Genomic DNA, 25890 nt, shown 5'->3' with positions numbered 1-25890 from the left:
CGAGCCTCTGTTATTTTTCTGTGCTCTCTCGTATGTCATGTTTTGGATTTGCAAGTAAAGACATTATTATTATTGAACTCTCGTCTCTCGACTCCTTCCTCCTCTGACTGCACTACTTGGGTTCTGCCACCAACACATCCCATAACAGTTAACGTTGTGTCTGGGAACGTGGCGCGTTCGGTAAGTTCGCAGTGAGTGGGTTCGGTTTTATTTTGTTGCTTGGCGATTGCCAATTTTTTATTATGTAGGAACTAAGTTGTGATTAAAGTAAGTTAGCATGTGGGCTAATGTGGTTGTGTGAGTTATGTGTTTGTGTGGTTGTTATAGCTTATATGTTTTGAGAATATGGTGCGTGTGTTTGGTATGGGTGAATTTATTTAATATCATGGTATGGGTATCGTTTGTTTGTTGATGTAGTGTGTGTGTTTTGATCGTGTGTTGGTGTTGCCTTGTGTATGGGGCAGAGAAGAGTGCGTTCTTTTTGTTGTGTATCACCATGGTAATTCCATCATTTTCGAATTCTCCATGCTTCCCGCGGGCGGTAGTTCTTTGTTAACTCATTCAGCGCCAATCACGAGTAAAGTCGGGTTATCTCGCCAGCGGTTGAGCGCCATACCGAGTATAGTCGGGTTTTGATCCTTTGATCTTTTTCCTTCGATCCCCGTTCTACACAGTCCCCCAGAGCCTCCTGGCATAACGTTGGAATTGCAATGATGATCAGGTGGCAGTATCGCCTACCTTATGAACATCATGGGCCAGCTATTAGTGTGTTAGTACCAGCCCCACCACAGCCCCAAAACAACTAGGTACTCTTTGCGAGCAGCAGTAAGCAGAACATGTTCGAGAATCGCAATCGCCTAGAGCGAACTATTGGATATTATGAAAAAGACTAAATGGATTATATGGATGATGATTATGGACGATAAGGTACGTTTGTTGGACTAAGCACTACTGGTCAAATGTAAAACAACTATAATCAAATCAACCGATGAAGAAACCTGTTCTGCGCCGTGGTACAGTCTGGCCCAAGCAGATGAAGTAGAAGGATGAAGGCATATGTATTGATCCTGCTCCGATTCAAGACACGTTTAGACTCGACGTGAGAAATGGAGTACATCTAAAACAAAGGTAACGTCTTTTTTTACGTGTACTTTACTGAAACTCCATCATAAAACATGCGTTTATATGATTGCTGCTTCGGATAAATGACCCCCCCCCCCCAGCTTTGTGAAGAAACAAGGCCATGTGTTTACCTTTGACCTGGCAATAATGTGTCTCAGGCGAGCAAAAAACATGATTTACACATACCCGCAGAAAACGTTCTGTAACTCGCGTTCCAGGAAATCAGCTTGGATTTGAGTGAAACGAGGCAATGTTTATATTGGAATTGTGAACTGTTGACAGTCACCTGGGGAGCAAAATAACGGTCATGACGACAAGGTCTTCTTTAGCCTTAACTGGCGTGGTTTATTTCATATGTACATTTCCACCACGAGACCTGCTCTCCGTGAGAGCTAGAGAGAGAGAGAGAGTAAGAGATAGAAGGGGAGGGAACATTCCCTTATATGTGATACATGACGTCAGCTACAATAGCTGCGTCTCCTTACGCATATAGCGCCCTCTTGTGGAACAGTTAAAGTGCAGTTACATTCAAGCATATTATTACTTACACTTAACATGAACAAACAAAGGTATGTAGAAACAAACCCTTTTTACATGTTGTACTACAAATAGTTTCGGTCAAATGAGCCATACTATTGTCTCCATGGCTATAATATAGAATATACAATAGCTCTGCAAAGATCATGAAATATCACGAAAATGGTCACGAAAAGCTGGCCCATAGACAGCAGGGATGGGGGTACACGCTGGCGCTGAATGAGTTAAGAGAGTGTGTTTACAATGAGTGTTGGGTATGGTTAAGCGAGGTTAGAAGCCACATGCTTGTAAGTGGTTAAAGGGTGTTATTTTATGGGAAGTTATTTGTATGGGATAAGGTGGTTAAATGTGTGGTTAAATATAGTGTGTGTTTAGGCGGCTAGGTGGTGCAGTGGGCAAGGCACTCACCACCAATGCTGGAGACGCTGGGTTCGAGCCCAGCTCTCCACATTGTTTTCAGTTTGGCTGGTCGGCCGTACTAATACAATTGGCAGTATTAGAGGGTGGGCAAACTGATGGGCGGGGATCGGACGTTGTGGACAGCGACTCCTACAGGTCGGTTGGTGCGCCTGCGCAGTAGAATCAGGAAGCGACGGGGGCGGCGTCCCTCCAAAGCGCAGACCCCTGACGCTGAAAGATCGCGCTGCACAGGTGAAAAGATGCGATGGCTGCTACCTCGAGTACCGGAGGGGACTCGTGCAATGTATGGCTTCGTCCACATTACAGCCGGCTTGTGGGAGGCATGAAACAGCGTTCGAGATAGGGGAGGGTAGAATTGGATGATACGAAATTGGGATGGGAGAAAAATAGAAAATGGGAGAAAAAGTGGATAAAAAAAAAATATATATATATGGTGTGTGTTTGCATGTGGGTACTGCTGTAAGCTGTAATAATTAATAATAATAATTCAAGGCTATGTTGTTTGAATGTATGTTAAATGAAGTGAGAGTGGAGCGTAATTTTTTATGTGTGTGAAGAGACGCATGTGTAGACGTTCTTTGTTTGTATACTGGTAACTATGGGCCGCCATTTTGGGAATCCCGTTCCCCGCTACAGGGCGGCTGTTCTTTGTTTGTATATTGGTTATGGGGTAATGTTTATTAATGGTTAAAGCTCATTTATAATGGGGGGTTGAATTAATTGGGTTAGGGAAGGGGTAGGCACCCCGAACAGGTGGCAGTGGAATGGCAAAGTTCCGAGGGCACGTTAAAGATTGAATATAGTGCTGGGGAAAGACTGAAGGCCCTCGTGTCTGATGAGATGAAACGTGATGTAAAGGTGTCAAAGTTCCTGTACACCCAGTGTTGCGTTGCTCATATCAACACTGGTTGCACGCACGCTAATGACGCCACGTGCACGTGCGCTCCCGCGCATGCGCATAAATATTCCCTTGCATAAGGACAGACTAAAGACAGTGCCTAATTGCCTCTACGAATGGAATGTAACACCTGATGACCGGCGCTATTGATATGCAAAGTAGCCAGGTGGGTACTGCGAGTTGCCGCATCAGTCGAGTGCAGCGCATTCCTGTGCATGTGCGTGCACACGCTTCTGCTCACAACTTTGGTTGCACGGTGTGCAACCCCGTCCCATGAGCAACGCATCACTGTGTACGCCATAGCAAAGTGGGGCAGGGATCAGACCGTCGCTCTCCAACTGAGTGGCTAATAACCGCTACAGGATCCTGATGGATTGGAGGTCGCTATCGACTGGGTCGCCAGCCGGTCGGATTGCACAGGGCAGTAATGATCGCCGCCGCGTTCGGCTCAATGTACAGTCAGGGCACTATAAGCTGACAGCGACCACTACAGTTAGTAAGCAAGTAGTGTTTCTGTGATTGGTGTTTTTGAAAATAAAATACCGGGAAGCAGAAAGCTGAGGTTTGTCGATCCAGAGGTGTCTGGATGGTAAGGCCTAAGAGTGGGAAGGGACCTTGCCTAGAACTGCGCCCTAGGAGAGGGGACCTTGACCATGAGAGGGAGGTGCACCCTAAAGAGAGGGAGGTTCAAAGGGTCAAAGCGTTGTATGTGGTATCCTGACTTCATCTTGACTTCATCTTGATGTTGGGAGAGCATTTTGTGGGGTTAACCTCTTAACTCTTTCTCTGCCATACCCGAGATTTCTCGGGTTATCTCGCCATGCGTTGAATGCCAAAGCCCGATATTTCCTTTGATCTTTTCCTTTGATCCCCATTCTATACCGTCAGCCGGAGCCATCTAGGTGTCTCTGATTCATATGCCAGGTTGGAATTGCAATGACGATTGAATATCACCAGGTGGCAGTATCGCCTACCTTTGAACTGGAATGGCTTGGTGTGGATACACGTTTTCCTTTTTGCCTGAAGCGTATTTTCCATATAAACAAGTATAGATACACGGGTAATCGCGATGGCGATGCGATCACTTGGAATTATTCTTTTTAGAATACCTTCTGGCTATGGTAAGGTATATTCTATGTCTATTTTACCGAACCGGAAACATGTTTGATCAGTTTTGTGTTTTACCGGACGTAAAAAACATGCTCGACAAACACGATCACAGTTTTGAGTTAAAATGACCCCGCCCTTGATGATTTTGTGAATGCACATATGTACATGGTATATACAGTACCTTTGATTTGGGAGTATTTGGAGCTTCAGGCGATCAACCAGAACTATTTGGGCTTATTGCATATAATGTGTCATATCTCGCGATCTATGGAAAAAGACTGGATTATTCTGGAAATGGGGCGATGTTTAGAGTGTAGTGTGTAACAAACTACAGTGTGTAGAAATTAACGAATTAGTCAGTAATGGACTATGAACAATGCCTGTCAAATGAGCCATACTGTTACGGTTATGCATTATAAATGTGGACAGAGAAAAACCCAGGCGCAGACCAGCAGAGGAGAGACAAAGACAACAGTTGAATCTTGAAAAAGTGAGCACGGCTCCTTTAATGTTGTTCAGAGTGGCTCAACGAACAAAGAGAATGGGCAAGTCTAAAAACAAACTAATTGCCCTGCAAAACAAAAACACTATAAATGTAAACTATCCTCCAACATCAGGAGCGATCAGGGGCGGACCTAGCACATTTGGCGCCCTAGGAGAGATTCACCACTGGATAAATTTTTTCCAAATGTATCCAAGAGTAAAGACCATAACCATGTCCCAAGTAGGGATGGGTACCTTTCAAATTTGAACCGATACGGTACCGGTACTGGTACCTGTGAATCGATACCGGTACCCAACGGTACCTTTTTTCGGTACTTTAGTCTCAAGAAATGTAATTTACCTACCTCAGTCGTAAAAAAAAAAATCCAAACTACAATTTCGACAGTTTTCGGCTTGCCATTGCTCCGACTGCTTTGTTGTTGAATCAAGTCAAATCCTAGGTAAGCATATATTGTGCGTGTGAACGTTGACATGAAAAGAAAAAAGGTAAAAAAAAATAAAATGTTTAATTTTTAATTTTTTTTGTATCTCACTTGAATCGATACTCGGTAGTACCGACATGTTTCGGTTCGGTACCTCAAAAGTACCGAATTCGGTACCCATCCCTAGTCCCAACAGCAGTCATAGTGTATATTTTCAGCAATACGTTTGTTTACCAATAGGTTAAAGTGTTAGTAGTGAGATTTTAGTTTATGGAATGTGTTCATAATTTAGCGAATATCCGGGCGGCTGATTGGCGCAGTGGGCAAGGCGCTCGCCTCTAACGCAGGAGACGCTGGGTTCGAGCCCAGCTCTCGGCGTTGCTACCGGCTGGCCGGTCGTTCATACTAACACAATTGGCAAGTGTTAGAGGGTGGGAAAGCCGGTGGGTGGGGATTTGACGTTGTGGACAGCGACTCCTACAGGTCGGTTTGGTGATGCCGGTGCGACGGAAGCAGGAAGTGACGGGGCAGCGTGAGCCTCCCACGCATTACTCCTCGCCAATGAGAGTTCGAGCTGCTGCGCTGAAAAGATGCGACAGGCTGCCTCCCCGTGTACCGGAGGGGACACGTGATGCAAGGCTTCTGTCCTCACTACAACCGACCTGTGGGAGGCATAGTCTAGCAACGTTCAAGACAGGGGAGGGAAGAATTGGATATACGAAATTGGGATGGGAGAAAAATAGAAAATGGGGAGAAAAAGTGGATAAAAAAAAAAAGTTTAGCGAATATCCTACATTTTTTTTTCGCGAAACGTCGCCAGTTGTAGTCATATGAGCAAAGGGCATCCAGAGCACTCAATGAGCGTTGAGATTCTAGCTTCCTGCAAGCAAATTACTTGTGTATGCATTTTTTTTATTTCTCTGGATTCTCTACCACAAAACTGAACGTTATTGGCATAGATTGGAGCACAGTTAGTGTGTCTACCTTCTGTGAACATTTAGCAACAATCCGCGTTGCAAACGGATAAAAAATGGCGGAGCCATATCCATTATTAAAATGGAACTGTACATACAGTAGATTTAATTCACTTTCATTTCTTTAGTGCACGCCTGGAGATACTAAATCCAAATTTGAAAGAGAAGATTTGGCCCGATCCATAGATGTGCGAATTGGCTATAAAATTAGGTAATTTATAGGCCTGGGTCCTCATTTATCAATGGTGCATACGCACAGATATGTGCGTAAACCGTGCGTACGATCATTTCTAAGACTTATCAAAATGAACATGTGCTTGAGATTGTGCGTATATCTACGCACAGCTCAGACCGTGCGTACAGCGTTGGTCTGGGGAATCAGAGGAGGCGCTCCAAGCTGCACTTGAATGTACAGATTGGAGTGTGTTCCGTGATAAAACAGACAATATTAATGACTACACTGAAACGGTGCTTGACTTTGTCTGTACTCTGGTAGAAGATACAATCCCCTCTACCACAATTAGAGTTTACCCAAACCAAAAGCCCTGGGTAGATAAATCCGTCCGTGAGGCTCTGAAAGCGCGCACCTCAGCCTACAATGCCGGGTAGGTAGGTAGGTAGGTATTTATTTAGACAACAAAACATATACAGATCATTACATCACATATTTGCTTTAGTCAAGGATAGGAACGAAAAAGCCAATGACTTATTTACATCGTTGTCCCTGGAAGTCAAGGATGCTTGATACATACACATACAACTCATTACATTCACAATTATTACATTTGATAGCAATAATGGCACAATCATTCATTAATACAAACATGCGCATTTGTTGAGACATGTTAAACTAGCCTTGAGTCTGTGTGTCTCAGAGCACCCAGAGGGGAGGGGTTTGTTGGGAGGGGGGAGGGAGGACGGAGAGAATTTCCGGACTCGACTCTGACTACAGTTGCCGTCAGCTAGGACCGGAGGGGGAGGAGCTGGGAGATGAGTACCGTTGCCGTCATAGGGGGTGGGATTTTGGCGATGAGACAGTCACTTTGGCACCCCTCCAGCATAGGCGCCAGGCGTACACGCGGGAGGGGGGATTGGGTATAGGGATTGGGGGTGGGGGAGCCGCTTGCCACTCTTATCTCCCAGAGGGGCTTCGACTCCAGCAGCTCCCTGGTTCGACCTTGGTCCAGGAATTTGTTTTGGCTGAACTGACTGGCAACATTTATCCCAGCCACGTCACTTTAAATTTGATTTGAGTAGAGTGAAATATAACTATTGATTTGAGTGGAGTGAGTTTTAACAACTCCGTCCAAATTACTGAATGCATTAGTCCAAGTGTCCAAGTGTCTTAATCAGTTCATTTTGGTAGGTCCTGTGCGCGGTAAACAGATCCAAAATCTTCTTATTGCAGTCCAAAAGCTTCGATAATCCAAAAATGACCACGTCTTCAAGTTGGTAGCCCGATTATGATGTCCCAAGAGGCAGAGAGGGTTAGCCTTATTCTGCTTCTCTTTTTTTTTTTTTTTTAATTGGTCTTTTCCCCCCTCCATTTTCCTCCGATTTTCTCCCATCCCAATGTTAGTCGTATGCCAATTCCCAGTCCCTTCCTGGTCGCTGCGCACTTACCCCCCACAGTCAGATCATCTGGGAGAGTGGAGGCTACCACGTGCTTCCTCCGACACACGTCCAGCCAATCACCGCTTCTTTTCACCTGGCAGCGCGGATTCTCATCGAGAGGGCGTAGCGTGTGGGAGGACCACACTATCCCCCTCAAGTCCTATCCGCGCTTAGCAGGCGCCCCGACCGAACTGTAGGAGTCGCTGTTTACAACGACCCGGACCCACCCCGCCAGCTTCTCCCACCCTCTAATACAGCCAATTGTATTAGTGCAGACGGCCAGCCAAGCTGGTGACAACCCCGGAGCTGTGAGCTGGATTCGAACAGGCGAATCCAGCTCACAGCTCCGGGGTTGGTGACGAACGCAATCTCCGCTCGGCCACCTAACCGCCGCCTTATTCTGCTTCTTGACGAAAATATGCAATCCACTGATTAGATCCATTTCGAGTTGATTTGAGTATAGTCTGACAACCGGCACGAAGCACAGAGCATAGCAGCGTCGGGCTTCATGGAGCTTGTGACAGGCAACATGAATGAACACAAGGCGGCGAGATACAACGTAAGGAAGACAGTAATAGAGGCAAAACGGCGTTACAGGGATAAAGTTGAACTTCAGTTTGAACAGGCTGACTCCAGAGGTATGTGGCAGGGCCTCAGAATGATGACAGATTACAAAGGCACCTCCCTCAAACTGAACGGCTTTGGCTCAGGGGTAGAGCGGGTCATCCAATGATCGAAGGGTTGGCGGTTCGAATCCCGCTCAAGCCCATGTCCATCCCATTGCCGTTGTGTCCTTGGGCAAGACACTTAACCTACTTGCCTCGTATGAATGTGTATGCATGTGAATGAATGTTGGTGGTGGTCGGAGAGGCCGTAGGCAATGATTATTCGCCACGCTTCCGTGAGTCTGCCTCAGGGCAGCTCTGGGTGCAATTGTAGCTTACCACCACCGGTATGACTGTGTATGAACGAATAATGGACTCTGTGAAGCGCTCTGGGTGTCATGAAGAGCGCTATATAAATCCAAGCCATTATTATTATTATTATTATTATTATTATTATTATTATTATTATTATTATTATTATTATTATTATTATTATTATTATTATCTCCTTAGCTAATTATCTCAATACCTTCTATGCGAGGTTTGAGGCTGTGAATAACAACACCAGCCTACAGACCACTGCAATGGAGGGGGGGGCCACTGCCGATGGAGACTCAGTGTTCAGGTTAACAGAACATGAGGTGAGGAGGACCTTTAAGAAAGTGAATATCAGGAGGGCAGCAGGACCGGACGGCATCCCCGGCCGCGTCCTAAAACGGGGCACCGGTTGAGAGAGTGTTCAGTTTTAAGTACCTCGGAGTCCACATATCCGAGGACTTGACATGGACCACACACATTGACAGTGTTATCAAGAAGGCACGGCAACGCCTCTACTTCCTTAGGCGCCTAAGGAGGTTCCAAGTGAGTCAGAAGATCCTTAAGAACTTATTTTTTAATTTTTTTTTATATTATCTTTCTTCCCCTCTTTTTCCCGATTTTTCTCCCATCCCACCCTTCCTGGTTGTTGCGCACTTTCCCCTACTGTTGGTCCGGGACACCGAAGACTGTCGCATGCTTTCCTCCGACGCATGTGCAGCCTGCCGGCAAGCCAGCCTGGCCACGCAGATTCTCACCGGGGAGAGTGTAGCGTGTGGGAGGCCGCACTATCTCTTCCTAGATTCTACCCTTGCTGAGCAGGCGCCCCGACCGAACTGTAGGGGTCGCTGTCCACAACGCCCAGGACCCACCCTTCAGCTTTCCCACCCTCTAATACTGCCAATTGTATTAGTGTGAGCAACCAGCCAAGCTGATAGCAACGCCGGGAGCTGGATTCGAACAGGCGAATCCAGCTTCTCCGGCGTTGGTGACAAACGCAATCTCCGCTACGCCACCTGACCGCCCTCCTTAAGAACTTCTACTCATGCACAATAGAGAGCATCCTGACTGGCAATATCACCTCCTGGTTTGGGAATAGCACCGCACAAGATCGTAGCAGACTACAGAGAGTGGCCCGTTCAGCCGAACGCACAATCGGAGGTGGGCTTCCCACTCTCCAAGACATTTACAACAAGCGGTACATGGGTAAGGCTAAGAGCATAATCAAAGACTCCAGCCACCCAAACAACTGCCTCTTTGAACTGCTGCGGTCAGGCAAGCGATACCGGAGTCTCATGGCAAGCACAGAGAGACTCAGAAGAAGCTTCTATCCTCAGGCCATCAGGATGCTAAATGACAATAACACTATGTAACAACCATCAAATACACTCACAGCAGCACCCACTTTACCCACTTTAGACACACTTTATATTTATTGGTAAAGAATTTGCACTACAACTCATACTTACTGTAAATTGTACCGAAAATTGTACCTCATCCAATTTCTGCATTGTACTGTATTGTAACTCAGTTACTTTTCTACTCTGCATTGTATATTGTATATACTGTGTATATATTTAACACTTTTGTCTACGTACTTGACTTCTATTTTATACTTATTATACTTATTTTATACTTATCTATTTTTATCTCTGGAGCAAAACAGAAAGAAGCATTTTATATAAAAGTATTCTGTACTTTTGTATGACAACTAATAAAGAAACTTAAAACTTGAACTTGAAACATGGCACCAAGTGGTAGAATAAGAAAACCGCATCATGGAAATAAGCTTTCGTGCATTCGTTTCAACACTGACGTGTTCGGTATGACCCGGGAGTGAGATTAATTGTTCTTGTATGCTCTCGTATTATTGTTATCTAGCTATTGTCAAGAAAGGAAGTACATTATTTTCAATCGTGGCTTTAATTCGTAGCCGAGAAGCAGTCTCCTAGCAGCTTCAATAATCCCGATCCATCTCAGCCCCAGCATAACTGAGACCGGCTATGGAAAAAAATCATAAATAGACTACTGTAAATAAAATAACCTATAACATTATGGAACATGGAATGATGATGTCTGTCTGTGTCTACAGGGTTGTTTGGACTGCACTGATTGGGATATGTTCAAAGAGTCATGACATTAATGAACTTACTGATGTTATTTGTAGCTGGATATCTTATATACTACGGGGTACTACATGGCACTACGGGGTACTATAGGGTACTACATGGCACTACAGGGTACTACATGGCACTACAGGGTACTACATGTCTGCTCCTTTGCAGCACCACAAACATGGGAACTCTCCAACTCTTCCCCCCCCCTCTTCCCCCCCCCTCCCTCCCCCCCCTCCCTCCCCCTTCTCTCTGAGTGCCCGTCTCCTGGCGCTGACTAAGGTGATGGATGCCTCGGGGTCTTGGCCAAGATTGTAGTGACTGCTCTACATGCACCTCCGAGGCCTTGGATCAGTTATTCACCGGCGTCTGTCCGTGGTCCTGTCAACTGATTAACAGTATTAACAGACTGTTAACAGATTAACAGTCAACGCGGTTTCATTGCTGGGTTAAGTACTTCTATTCTATTCACATAATACGCTTACTTCATATATCTACTCCATTCACATATATGCCTACCACTTGTATCTATTGCTATGTCCGCCTACTACAATCTCATGAGCTGTCTAACGCCTGTCCCGTCTCCCTGTCTCCCTATGACTTGCTGTCCTGGAGTGTTGACCGGAGTGTTGGACGTCCCGTGACGAAGGCCGGGAGATTGCGACCCCCTCTGCGTGCCCCCCTGTCTCCGGAGGTCTCGTAGTGGTGACCGGAGTGCCGGATGTCCCGCGATGATGTCGGGGAGTTCGCAACCCTCTCTGCGCCACCCCCTATCGCCCTGTCTCCGGCTGTCCCTGAGCAATGACCGGAGTGTTGAATGTCCCGTGACTAAGACGGGGAGGACGTGACCCTCTTTGCGCCGCCCCTGTGCCTCAAATAGATCCGCTATCAACTCTATCTTTAATCTTTCAAAATGTTCAGTTGCTATCGCTATTAGCTCTATCTTTAATTTTTCAAAATGTACAGTTGCTATTGCATGCACTCGTCTGTGTTTCACCACACACATGAGTGCATGCTTACCAACTGTCCGTCTGCAACACTACTATCACCAACATCTAAGAAGGGAGATCCCCCCTTGAATGGCCCTTCTAAGGTTTCTCTCCTCCACACTGCCTGTGGAGCTTTTTTCCCTATTGTTAGGTTTTAGTGAGTTTTTCCTTACCTTCGCGTGGGGTATGTCTGGGAGTGCTTGCATTCTTTCATTTATTTGCATTCATCTAAAAATGTTTGGACCTTATGGTGTTCTTGTTCTGTTCTTGACTTATTGTTATGTTTTCTTCTTGACTTGTTTAAAGAAGACCTGTACGGCCCATGGGGACATTAACGTGTGTTGTCGGGCCCTATAAATAAATTTGATTTGATTTGATTTGATTGTGAGAATATGGTGATCCCTGTAAAAACTGTTAAGATGTATCCTAACAGCAAGCCATGGATATCAAAGTATATATTTTTTTTAATCTACTTTTTCTCCCATTTTCAATTTTTTTCTTCCATCCCCAATTTCGTATTGTCTAATTCTACCCTCCCCTGTCTCGAATGCTGTTAGGCCATGCCTCCCACAGGCCGGCTGCAATGTGGACCAAGCCTTGCATCATGTGTCCCCTCCGGTACACGAGGAGGCAGCCGTCGCATCTTTTCACCTGCACAGCGCGATCTCTCAGCGGCGAGGATCTGCGTGGGAGGGACACGCCGCCCCCGTTGCTTCCTGATTCTGCTGCGCAGGCGCACCAACCGACCTGTAGGAGTTGCTGTCCACAGCGTCCGATCCCCACCCACCAGCTTCCCACCCCTAACACTGCCAATTGCGTTAGTATGAACGACCAAGCTGGTAGCAATGCCGAGAGCTGGGCTCGAACCCAGCATCTCCTGCATTAGTGGCGAGCGCCTTGCCCACTGCGCCACTTAGCCGCCGGATATCAAAGTCTCTTAAAGGGCTATTGCACAAAAAGGAAAAGGCATTTAGAGAAGGGAACTTTATAGAGATGCGCATTGCGCTATGTAGAGAAAGAGATCAAACGAGAAATCAGGGCTGGAAAAATGAGGTACAAACACAAAATAGAAAATCAGCTCAGGATGAATAATCTGAGCTCTGCCTGGAGTAGTATGAAAACTATTGTAGGGCTTAAGGAAGAGGGTAGGACTAATATACAGCTTATTGGCTATAATTCAGATCTGCAGCTAGCAGAGGAATTTAATGAGTTCTACAACAGATTTGATGTAGGGATGGGTACCGAATTCTGTACTTTTGAGCTACCGAACCGAAACACGTCGGTAATACCGAGTATCGAATCAAGTGAGAAACAATTTTTTTTTTTTTTTTTATTAAAAAAAACTTTGTATTAATCTTTTTTTTTTTTACTTTTTTTTTAACTTTTTTCTTTTCATGTCAACGTTCACACGCACAATATATGCTTACCTAGGATTTGACTTGATTCAACAACAAAGCAGTCTGAGCAATGACAAGCCGAAAACTGTCGAAATTGTAGTTATTTGAAGTTCGGATTTTTTTTTACGACTGAGGTAGGTAAATTAAATTTCTTGAGACTAAAGTACAGAAAAAAGGTACCGTTGGGTACCGGTATCGATTCACAGGTACCGGTACCGGTAACGGTTCAAATGTGAAAGGTACCCATCCCTAATTTGATGTGCATGATTTTAAAGAGAAACACTGAGCGTAGGACAGGGTTGGTGACGTTGATGTCTGTCCTTGGCATTAAACAAAATAATGCCCTTAATGGGATTGTGAGGGGGGCTAGCAAGATTGTAGGGGTACAATTCAGCTGTCTGGATCATATATATGACGAGCAGGTGCTCAGGAAGGCGTCATTGATTATAGCGGACAGCTCTCACCCACTAAATCCGGAGTATCAATTATTGCCTTCCGGCCAACATTTGGAGACCCCTGCAGCTAAAAACAATAGATACAAATTCTCATTCATACCTACCTCCATTCGTGCCATCAATGGAGGAGGCAGGAGAGTGCGGCTTTGAGGTGGGTGGGTGGATGGTTGTGGTTGCTTGTTTGACTGTTGTCATGATCTGATCCTGCGACCATGTACTGTACATGTCTGTCTGTGTTCTTCTTGTTATGTATGTTTGCTGTGTTTTTTTGGAGCTCCTATTCATCTGCTGTAACATGAATTGCCCAGTTTGGGACATACTAATAAACTTGACCTTGACCTCCCCCCGGGGGGAAGGAGGCGGGGCTAGTGATGTGTGTTCGTTGCGCTTCTCCTCACCTCCTCGTACACCTCCCTGACGGCAGCACCGCAGGGCTCCTCCTCCGGCTCCATGCCTCCTCCCGGCACGATCCACTGCTCCGGGTGTCGACTGCTGCTTACCAGGAGCACCTTGCCAGGGCAGAGAAATGGTCAAAATAAATGGTAAATGGTGCATTTATATGTAGCAGCTTTTATCCAAAGCCCTTTACAATTTTCACATTCACCCGTTCACTCAGACATTCACACACTGATGGTGGAGGCGACCATGCAAGGTGCCGACCTGCACATCGGGAGCAATTAGGGGTTAAGTGTCTTGCTCAAGGACACTTCGACACGCTGCCCAGGAGGAGCCGGAATTGAACTGGGGACCTTCCGACTACCAGACGGCCACTCTACCTCCTGAGCCACTGTGTCGCCCCAGAGAGAGAGAGAGAGAGAGAGAGAGAGAGAGAGACAGACAGACAGACAGACAGACAGACAGACAGACAGACAGACAGACAGACAGACAGACAGACAGACAGACAGACAGACAGACAGACAGACAGACAGAGGGCTCCATCTCTGCTGCCAGAAGAAGTTGAGACACACCCCACCCCCTGACCTCGGGGATGCCAACAACATGCCCACTGCATGCCCGGGTCAGGTATCCCTGGAACTCTGCGCTGGGTGTCGGATGGCAGCTGGACTCGGGGGGAAGTGATTCATCCAGCTTCGCTGCATTAGAGAACAGCTCACGCTTCAAACCCTCATCCACTGCAACAGGAGTGCGGTGAGGAATGCGCGGCTACGTGTGAATCCTGCGTTGTGAAAACATGGCACGACCCCCCCCGTGTGACACGTATCACACCCTCCTCCTCCTCATCTGCCCGGAATCAAAACTGGACACGTGCCGTCGGTGTCGATTCTCGATCCGCCTCGTGACCGACCGTTCGCTCCTGATCAGAGCCGTTGAGAAGTTAGTTTGTGTTTTTTGTCTTGTTTTATGAGAATAGCGTCATCACCATGAGGCGAATTTCACAGGTTTCCTTGCTGTTGTGAGGCGAACATATTTGTCAGGTTTGGTGGAAATCAGTTTACCATGCTGTTTTTTCCGAAATTCTGCTTCATGTATTACATACCTTGTAATTTTATTTGGTTGTTTGTTTGATGTGTGTTTTAATTCCCTTACCTCTGTGATGTAGGTATTGTCTGTCTCTTTTCTATTTTATTTATTCATTTATTTTTGTTACCCTCCGAGAGGCCCCTTTGTCCTCTTGCCAGGCCATCATTGTAAATAATTATTTGTTTTTAATTGACCTGCCTGGTTAAATAAAAATAAATAGGGTGGCAACCAGACCAGACCAATCAGCAGGCGGCGTCTCGGATGTCCATACCAAGATAACCAGGAAGAAGGCGGAGGAACGATGATGACAGACAATAGGATGTTCCCAGAAAAGATTTGAATATAAAAGCTGATATTTGAACATTCTGCTCTCTCTCTCTCTAATATGCTCTCTCATTTTTCTCTCTCCCTTTTTTTCCTGCTATATTTTTTTTTGACAATTCAAGACCTTTTAGCTTTTTGTGTATGACGCTACTATCTGTCACAGAGTATCACTATGTGTTTTAATAGCCTACTTTTAACCAGTTTCTGAGTTTGAGAAAAGTTCGCTGTATTTGCTATTTTGCTACTTTATTAATTAAAACTTTTTATTGTACACAGTCACATTTCTTCGATTGGACCTTCTACTCGGTACCGTATATATACATATCTGTCTGGTACATACTTGCATATAATCCTTTTCACATATCTGTACATACTATATTTATATCTGTACATATCCCTTACCTACTCTTACTAGTTACGCTGCTGGCCAGTATGACTTACCATCATAGTGTCTTTATATCTATATCAATGTACATATTAATACTACAACTATGTACATACATCTGATTAGCACTATTACTCAGTAGTACCAATTTATATATTTTATACCCAGTTTAATCACATGTACATGTGTATACTACTATTGCACTTTACTGTATACATTTGCACTCTGGTTGGATGCTAAACTTATTTTCGTTGTACTGTACTTGTGCTGTATAATGACAATACATTTGATCTAATTTCTTTGATTGGACCTTCTACTCTGTTCTAAGGTAATTATTGCAATCTACAAACCAAATAAAGAAGGATAACTAAGAAAAAACCCAAGAAAGTGGGTTCTTAGAACCGATTAAGAGGAATGACTCCTCCTGTTAGTGTACAGACTTGAAAAGGAAGGCGTACAGGGACGTTCCACATGGGGACACCATCAGTCTAACCTGCCATGGTAATAGGATAAGTCAGCAGGTCACAAGTGGTCATGTATGTAGACTGTTCCAAGGATTCTCCCACGGTCACAGTCAAACCTCCGGGCTGACTTCCTGGTTAAAGAGCTCCCAGTACCCACTGTCACCTCCTTTGAGTGTGTGGCTTTCCTACTACCTGGGCCTACACCACTCCAGGTCGTCCTCATCTACCGCCCCCCCCCACCCCAAAGCCTCCACTACTTTCATGTTTGACCTATCCAAGCTCCTCACCACTGTCTGCACCACCTATTCCTCCACACTCCTGCTTGGGGATTTCAATATCCACATGGACAACACCAGCTGCTCTGCAGCCATTGATCTCATCTCCCTATTGGACTGCTTTAATATCACACAGCACATCATAGGTCCCACCCACACCAAAGGTCACACTTTAGATTTTGTATGCTCCACTGCTACAACTCCAACTGATATACAGTGTCTTGACCTAGCTGTGTCTGACCACCATACTGTTCTGTTCACTATTCCTGCTACTCTACCCAAGCTACGAGATGCACGCACCAACACCTACAGGAATATAAAAAAAGTTAGTGCACCAGCCCTCACCAACCTGCTAACCACCCACCTGGCTTCAGCTCCCCCCAGCACCCTGGTTGATGATATGGTTGCCCACTACAACTCCGCCCTATCTCTCAGCCTGGACTCTCTTGCCCCCATCATAACCCGGACTGTCACCTACACCCGTCCTGCCCCTTGGTTCACCTCTGAACTTCGCACCTTGAAAGCGGTTGGCCGCCAGCTGGAGAGGCGCCGCAATAAATCCGGCCTCACTGTCCATTGCGAGGCTTACAAAGACCATGTGGGATGGTATAAGGATGCCTTGGCCACATCACCCCCACCCTCATCCACCTCCACTGGCTTCCAGTCAAGTCCTGCATCAATTTCAAGATCCTCCTCATCACCTACAAAGCCCTTCACTCCCTTGCCCCCCTGTACCTAGCGGACCTCCTCCACCCCTACATCCCTCCCCTGGAGGCTGCGGTCCTCTGACTCCGGTCTCCTCTCCATCCCCACCACCAACATGCGGACTGTTGGTCCCAGAGCCTTCTCTGTGGCTGCACCAACCCTCTGGAACTCACTCCCTCCAAACATCCGTAGTGCTACATCCCTGCACTCTTTCAAATCCCAACTCAAAACCCACCTTTTCACCAAATTTGTAAATGACTCTGCCTGATTTCCCCTTTTTCTTTCTTTCTTTCTTTCCTTTTGATTAATATTTTGTTGTTACGTTGTTCCCAGCCCCCCTACCTTAGCTGTTAAGCGCCTTGGGTCTCCTGAAAGGCGCTATATACATTTAAGATATTATTATTATTATTATTATTATTATTATTATTATTATAAGGAAGGGTCCCAATTAAAGGTTCAAAGAAGCTGAGATTAATTTCAGCTGCCTTTATAGCGGTCCTTATGGCAAAGTTGTGGTGCTTGAGTAGATGACTAACGGATCACAAGTCAAGGTTTGGCCTAATGGTGGCACTAGAGGAAAGGTCATGGGGTCACCAAAACCGGGAGGCCTCTCCCTCTAGGGGTTGTGAATGTGCACAGCAAATTTGAAATGATTCTAATGAAAGGTATTCAAGATAGACTCATTCTAAAATATTAAGTTTGGCCTGATGGGGGCACTAGAGGAAAGGTCATGGGGTCACCAAAATCAATGGACTTGTTCCTCTAGGGGTCATGAATGTGCCCTGGAAATCTTAAAATATTTGAATGAAAGCTATTGGAGATACACTAATTAGAGAATGGAAGGTTTGACCTGAGGCTGGCACTAGAGGAAAGGTCACCGGGTCATCAAAATAAATAGGGTTCATCCTCTTGGGGTCATTAAAATTATGCACTGCAAATTTGAAAGGATTTGAATGAAAGCTATTGGAGTCATCACATTCTGCTGCAGTTATATCCAGGGTACATCCGATAGTGAGAGCAGGCAACTGCACCTCCTCATCCATCACCCTCAACATAGGGGCCCCCCAGGGCTGTGTTCTGAGTCCCCTCCTCTACTCCCTGTACACACACGACTGTGTGGCTCAGCGGAGTAGCAATACAATCATCAAATTTGCTGACGACACAGTGGTGGTGGGCCTGATCTCTGCCAACGACGAGAGGGCCTACCTGGAAGAGGTCAAGGTCCTGGCGGGATGGTGCCAGGAAAACAGCCTCTCCCTGAACGTCAGCAAAACAAAGGAGATGATTGTGGACTTCAGGAGGTCGGGGGTCAAGGACTACAGCCCCCTCAGCATCGACAGGGCACCGGTTGAGAGAGTCAACAGCTTTAAGTACCTCGGAGCCTACATATCCGAGGACTTGACATGGACCACACACATTGACAGTGTTGTGAAGAAGGCACGACAACGCCTCTACTTCCTCAGGCGCCTAAGGAAGTTCCAAGTCAGTCAGAAGATCCTTAAGAACTTCTACTCATGTACAATAGAGAGCATCTTGACTGGCAACATCACCTCCTGGTTTGGGAATAGCACTGCACAAGACCGAAGCAGACTACAAAGAGTGACACGTTCAGCCGAACGCACAATTGGAGGGGGGCTCCCCACCCTCCAGAACATTTACAACAAGCGTTGCAAGGGCAAGGCTAAGAGAATCATTAAAGACTCCAGTCACCCGAACAACTGCCTCTTTGAACTGCTGCGGTCAGGCAAGCGATACCGGAGTCTCAAGGCGAGCACAGAAAGACTCAGAAGAAGCTTCTATCCCCAGGCCATCAGGCTGCTAAACGAACAATGAACACTACACAACAACAACCACCAAACGCACATAGCACACACATCCACATGCACACACTCACTTTAAACAAACACACTGTAGCACCCACTCCACACACTTTATAGCACACACCCACTTTAAACAAACACACTGTAGCACCCACTCCCCACACTTTATATTTATTGATGAAGGATTGCACTACAACTCGTACACCTTACTGTAAATTGTACCTAAATTGTACCTCATCCCATTTCTGCTTTGCACTATATAGTACTGTACATTAGTACACTGCATAGTATTGTATATTATATGGTAACTCAGAACATTGTACATATGTCTATACCGAACACTGTGACCTCATTTTCTTCTTCTAAATTACATGCTATACTATGTTATTTGATACTATCTTGTCTAGCACAGTCTCTGGAGCGTAACAGTAAGAAGCATTTTGTATGAAAGTATTCTGTACTTCTGTATGACAACTATTAAAGAAACTTGAAACTTGATATGGTTCAGGAATATAGTAATAAGTAAATGAGAGAATGGCTCAATTACCAGTGTGTCTGTCTGTAAATCAGCTAATTACTCTACTACGTCACTCAGGATGCTGTTTTCAAATACAATCAAGGAATAACATCAGACTGTGTCCTAAAGTAACAATATATTTGGAGTAACTCCCCGATAAATAAAAATAATGGTAGATGTTTCTGTTCCTAAGTCTTGATAGAAATGTATAATCCAGCACTACAAACGACCTGGGCCCTATTCCCCGTACCTGGTTCAACTAAGTCGATCAAAAGTCCCATTAACCAGATTAAATTAACCCGATGTTTGAATCCAGGCTTTCCCTGTTCCTCAAACGCTGATTCAGTCTCGTTAATTCGAACCAGACTTGATACTCAGGATAATTGCGCGCGGCCGCCTCACCTGAAAAGACAGCAGGTGTCGATTTTCTAACGGCGTTGATTGATTGATTGATTGAAAACTTTATTAACAGATTGCAGAATGGGTAAAATACAGTATGGCTCAATAGCCTCGCCGACAAGTTAAATGCATAATCTATAGGCTAATTTTAAGTCCCTCATTACCCCAATCAATCAGATTATATTTCTTTAAATGTGCCTGCTGGCAGTATAGGCTTAATAGAATGAATAATCAAATGAGATCTTGCTAGCGAAAATAATTCGTTCAACTCTTTCAGAATAAGTAGATAAAAACAAGCTCAAAGAGTATCTAATTGATACAAATTAATAGATACTTATGAGGATATCTGTACTGTATGTGCTTAGGTATCATGTACTATATAAATACATGGTTCCCAAAGTTTTCAAGGCGTGACCCCCGAAATAACGTGTCAGAGAGGCTTGGAGGCTTGCAGTTTCACTATTAATCAGGTTTTAATCTGTTTCGGACATCATCCATACATGCATTGAATTGATTAACCTTTGGTTTATACCAGTGACACAAGTTATGTTAATCACCTTCTTGTTCATCATCAGATAACAGTGCTTGAACAGATAAATGCATTTTCTCAAATTCATTCATCAAAACGTCAAAGGCTTGCAATTGCTCATTCATTTTCTCAAGTCATATCCACGTCAACAAATCCGTCAAACAGCGCATCTCCTCAAACATTTTAATCCGAGTTACAATATCACAATAACGTGTGAGTGACAGTGATACAATTCAACAATCCACATATTCAGATTAGTCGTAATTCACATCCACAATCCATCCATAAAGACGCTTCAATTTATGCTTGAATGAAACACAATCCGGACGCTCCGTTAAGCAAATACATCCACAGTGGAGAATATGAAACTAATCAGAGCCAAACGCCCGATAGGTTTCATTCATTAAAAACATCCCCGCGGGATTCACATTTGCAATGCTCCGTTATTAAAATAACCACAGTGTGTATCGCAACTCGCGAGCGCCGTATATATGATGTGCATTATTTAGGACAAAGTAAATCCATAGGCTGAATATGATTTATTAGCAGCATTTTAGGTATATTATTTTACATTTCAAAAGCCCCCTCTAGAAAAACGAAGCACAAAAACATAATTCAGAATGGTATAATGGGATCTAGACTTTGAGGATTATTTCAGGAAGGGAGCTGGCTTTTCTTTTTGCGAGGGCGTGGCCAGTTTATCGAGCTAACTGAACTAAACTCTTACTCTGCGCTGGACCAGGTTTAAACTTTCTGATCTGTTGCCATAGTGATTTAGACAATCGCGCTTTAAGTTTAAGTTTATTTGGATCCCCATTAGCCACAGCAGTGCTGGGGCTATTCTTCCTGGGGTCCATAACACGTAAAATACAGTTACAGACTTATACACTCACAACATTCACATGTCATACAGACAATTAAAACAACAATAAAAACTCCTAATCAAATTCATAATACAATACAACTATATATACGCCTAATGAATTCATAATACAATACAGCATAACATACTATTTAGCTTTTACATACATATCTATGTTCATATCAGCCAATTATACAATCTTTTAATAATATATCCCTATCAGACACATGCCTTTTCATCTATGTATATACCTATCTCTTTATCAAGGCTGTCCCCGACTAAGGATTTGGATGGTCGACTATGATTGGCCAAAATTTGCCGTTAGTCGACTATTGGTAGACTAAAAAAATTATATAAAAAAAAAGTATAATATTTTTTATATATTTGTTTTAATATTTTTGTAAAAATATTTTTTATCATTCCATTTGGGCTGTGGGGGGTGCTCAATGTCTGAAGGAGTCGACTGAAGGCTTCTTGTCCTCTGCAAAAGCATGCAATTGGTCCACTGATGGATACATCTTGATATTCGTCTAGTCTAGTGTGTTCATTAGATGGGTGAAATCCTCTTTCAGTGCCTCTGTGCCTGTTTTCGTAGGCAGTTAGCCTCTGGTATGCGTGCCATTAGCGTTAGCCACGCTTCTAGGCCTCTTTTGGAAAGAATGATAAAAAAGATATATTTATAATAAAAAATTATAAATATTTTTTTTTTATTACATTTTTTATTCGACTAAGAGGTTGGCTAGTCGACTACGGCTCCTTTCGACCGATTAGTCGACTAATCGACTAATAGGGGTCAGCCCTATATCAGACACATACATTTTCATTTACGTACACACTATCTATTAGGGAATGTCAATTTCTTTGGTTGAAAATGTTGTTTTACCACGATTTTTGAAACGACATTTACTATTTTCCTGCTTAACATGTCTGGGAAGAGAGTTCCATTCCTGCATACCACGGAACATGACAGTTCGCTTCATTGCATTCAACCTCACTTTTGGAAGTGTAAAACCTCGTGCAGAAGCATGTCTGGTGGAATGGTTGTGTCTGTCAAGACTTATAGATAAATTGTTATATAAAATTGAGGGGATCTTTGTAACAAGAATATTCCTAGTGAATACAATGAGTGAGCAGAGTAACTTATGTTTGACAAGTAACCAAGTTAAACAACTGTGCATCGCTGCAACATTAGTTCTGTACCAGGCCATGTGAGCGGATCGGAGCGTGAGCGGCGCGGGGCGCGGAGCGGGCTGTTTTGACGTGAGCGAGGAGTGGGTTTTAAAATGAGTCGGCGCGACGTCCGGAGCGAGAGTTCTCCTCCGCTCCAATCCACTCCAGGCCGCTCACAGTGGTTTAACACTGTTGATGTAATATATACATGCAGTACAATGCCAAAGCAACAGATGGCGATGTACAAACATGAAGGCCATTTTCAACCAATGAGAAGGGTTCAGGCTTCGTCACTGTAGAGACGCCCACCATAGATATCTATGACGCCCACACTCACTCCTGTTAAAAAAAGTATCGACGCCATTGTTGTTGACGTTAGCTTACATGCTAACGTTAATGGCAGCGACCATAGCATTGTGGCTCGGCTAGCCTATCATCGCTTAATAGAACTAGTGAATGGATAAACAACGTTATTTAACATTGCAGAATGGCTACAATTACAATGCGGCTCAATACAAACAATTGTTAAGGGGCCCAGGGGGTGTAGACTGTTGTAGTTTGAGCTCATTTACACCATGCTCCAAAAAAGAAAAAGAAAAACTGCCGAGCGATCTGGCGCGGGGAGCGGGGAGCGCTCGATTCAAGGTGAGTGGGGAGCGAGCGGAGAGCGACTTGGGAGCGGGGTCAACATGAGCGATTAGCGGAGCGGACCAAGCTTTAAAGAGCGAAGAGCGGATTTCTCGGCCGCGCCGATCCGCTCACGTGGCCTGTTCTGTACTCATAGTGAAGCACTATATGTGCTGCTTTGTTTTGTACCATTTGCAATTTTTTCAGTTTATTCGTCGTTACATTCGACCATACTGGAGGACAATAGTCAAGATTTGACAAAACCAAAGCTTGAATGACCTGTTTGATAGCATTTAGTGGTAACAATTGAGCACATCTTTCTTTATTTTTATTTTTTTTATTAAATTTGTATTAACATTTATAGACAAACAACACTTATACAATACCTACAATGACATCAATAACATAACAGTACATTAACATGGGCCCCTTGAATTTGGCTGCGTTCAGCCTCCCAGACCCCCATGAGGGGGACCCCCCCCTCCCGCCATCCACCCCTAGAAACCGGGCTCCCCCACATCCCAGGTCCGTCCCACGTGGGACAGAGCACTCAGCGACAAGGGTCCTTTGAATTTAATTGGGCCAGGCTCAGTGGAGGGGCGAGGGGTGGTACTCCACCGAGCCAAGCCTGCTACCTCCCATGTCACCAAGCACAACGAACCCACAACCCACGAGACCCCACTCTCCCGGGCCAAACCTCGGAAACGATGCCGCCCCCCCTGACATTCCCCCCCCTGAGTTAAGCCCGTAGAACTCACCCATATCCCAGGCCGATGCGCGCGGAGACGAGCCCCCAGCGACACGGGTCCCTTGAATTAATTGGGCCAGGCCCAGCAGAGGTGAGGGACAGATTCTCCCCCCTACCGAGCCAAGCCCGCTACCTCCCATGCCACCGAGAGCCCCACCCCACGCCCACCGACCCTGCAACATACAGGACCCCACTGGGCCAAGCTCAGCCGCTCTGACCCACACAAGAGAAACCCCTCCCTCCCGCCCTCCTCCCCGAGAAACAGAGCACCCCCATATCCTGGTCCACCATACGCAGAGCCGAGCACCCAGACTAAAGACAATTGGCACTTCCCAGGTAATTCTTTTTAACCCCGTTGGCGGGCTGGAGGGGTAAGGCTCTCCTGGAGAGGGCCCCTCCTATAACGACGGAGATTCCCCAATGGGGATTCTCCAATGTCCCTATTATTGTCCAACATTTTCTTTGAATTTTTATCTTTCATATGATAGTACAGTTCCAGAGCTCCCAGTCAGGTCTCAGAATGTTTTTCCCCCATGTTCCCCGTCGTCTTAGTCGTGCGTCATGTGTGTTAGTGTCTACAGTTTAGTCTAGTACGTGTTATTTATATTATATGTCCCGAATCAAGTCCCAATTTTCCCAACTAATGTGTTTACCTTGTCTGTATTCCCATGTGTTATCTGCAGTGTGTCTTGAATCATAACATCCATTCACTATCAAATAATATGTATATGTGGTATTGAAGCTTGGTCATTGTGTGTGACCTCAATGCTCGCATCCTGGCCGGCCTGGGCAACCTCTGTGCTTGCCTCCAGGACGGTCCGGCCGACCTCGGTGCCCGAGTCCTGGTTGGTCCGGTTGTATCCAGCGTCTCTTTGTCCCTCTTTTGGGGGTCGTCCGTTCCACTCCTCCCGAACTAGCCTCCATGCTCCTCTGAATATTCTGTATTGCATCGAGTCCAGTCTGCGTGTTGGTTAGCATCGTTAGCATTCTGTATTGCTTCTAGCCTGATCCGGATGCTAGCTTGCATATTCATCGTGTTAGTTTCCATGTTAGCTTGTAGCTTCGTCTCCAGCTTCGCTGCTGTCTAACGTTTTTATTTCTTTTGAATTAGCCTCCATGTTCCTCTGAATATTCTGTATTGCTTCGAGTCCAGCCTGCGTGTTGATTTGCATGTTAGCATCCTGTATTGCTTCTAGCCTGATCCGATCGTGTTAGCTTCCATGTTAGCTTGTAGCTCCGTCTCCAGCCAGACCTCGCTGTGTGGTCTAACGTTATACTTGCTGCTTCATCTCCTCGTGTTGTACCTCTCCCTTCGTCGTATTCTCTTTGTTGGGGGTCACTCTTCTCTCACTTCTCCTCGGGTTTTGTGCACTGGGTCTTGTCATCTTTCTTTTATCTTCGAGTTGTTGCTTTTTATCGTGTTTTATAACTTTTTATTACCTTTCTTGAATTTTGGACCGGGAGCTCTGTTCTGCAGATGCTCACCCGCTCCCTGCCAAACCGGAAGCCTGAGCACATCTTTTAACAACAGAAATCCCTCTTCCCATTTTCACTACTATATTGTTTATATGGTGTGACCATGACACTTTACTGTCTAATGTTACTCCTAGGAGTTTAGTCTCCTGGACTTGATTAATTACCACATCACTTATCAAAAGTTTCAAGACTGGGTTCGTTCTTAGAGTATGGTTTGAACAGAAAATTATGCTACTTGTCTTTGATATGTTTAGAACTAGTTTGTTATTCTTTATCCATTCCATCACTGATTGCAACTCTGCCTTTAGGACCGTATTTAATTCATTGGCTGTAGAGGCTGATGTGTAAATTGTTGAATCATCCGCATACATAGAAATATAGGACTTAGTTAGGACAAGAGGCATGTCATTTGTAAATATGGTGTAGAGAAGTGTTTCTCAAAAAAGAAATTGCACTACCTATCTTTGTGAAAGTGGCTTCTCAGCTCTGGTCCAGCTGAACACAAAGCAGAGGAACAGATTAGACATTGAGCATGACCTCAGAGTTGCTTTGTCTACCATCACCCCAGACTTTGAGACTCTTGTCAGGAGCAAACAACATCCCCAGTTATCCCATTAGTTCCCTGGGCTGT

The 25890-nt window shown here is 45.0% G+C and overlaps 1 protein-coding gene across 1 annotated transcript in view; it reads right to left on the bottom strand.

The window, feature by feature from the left end:
• Nucleotides 1-25890, bottom strand: part of nudt4a (nudix (nucleoside diphosphate linked moiety X)-type motif 4a) — a 143878-nt gene that overhangs the window by 77030 nt on the left and 40958 nt on the right. Inside the window, exon 2 of the mRNA XM_084334408.1 lies at nucleotides 13875-13985. Within this exon, the coding sequence (XP_084190534.1) occupies nucleotides 13875-13985 (111 nt within the window). The remainder of the gene's footprint in view (nucleotides 1-13874; nucleotides 13986-25890) is intronic.

This window comes from Notolepis coatsorum (genome assembly GCF_963971535.1).
Source record: "Notolepis coatsorum genome assembly, chromosome: 18".
Taxonomy (NCBI): domain Eukaryota; kingdom Metazoa; phylum Chordata; class Actinopteri; order Aulopiformes; family Paralepididae; genus Notolepis; species Notolepis coatsorum.
Note: the sequence above shows the minus strand (reverse complement) of the source record. Positions and strands in the feature narration are given on the sequence as shown.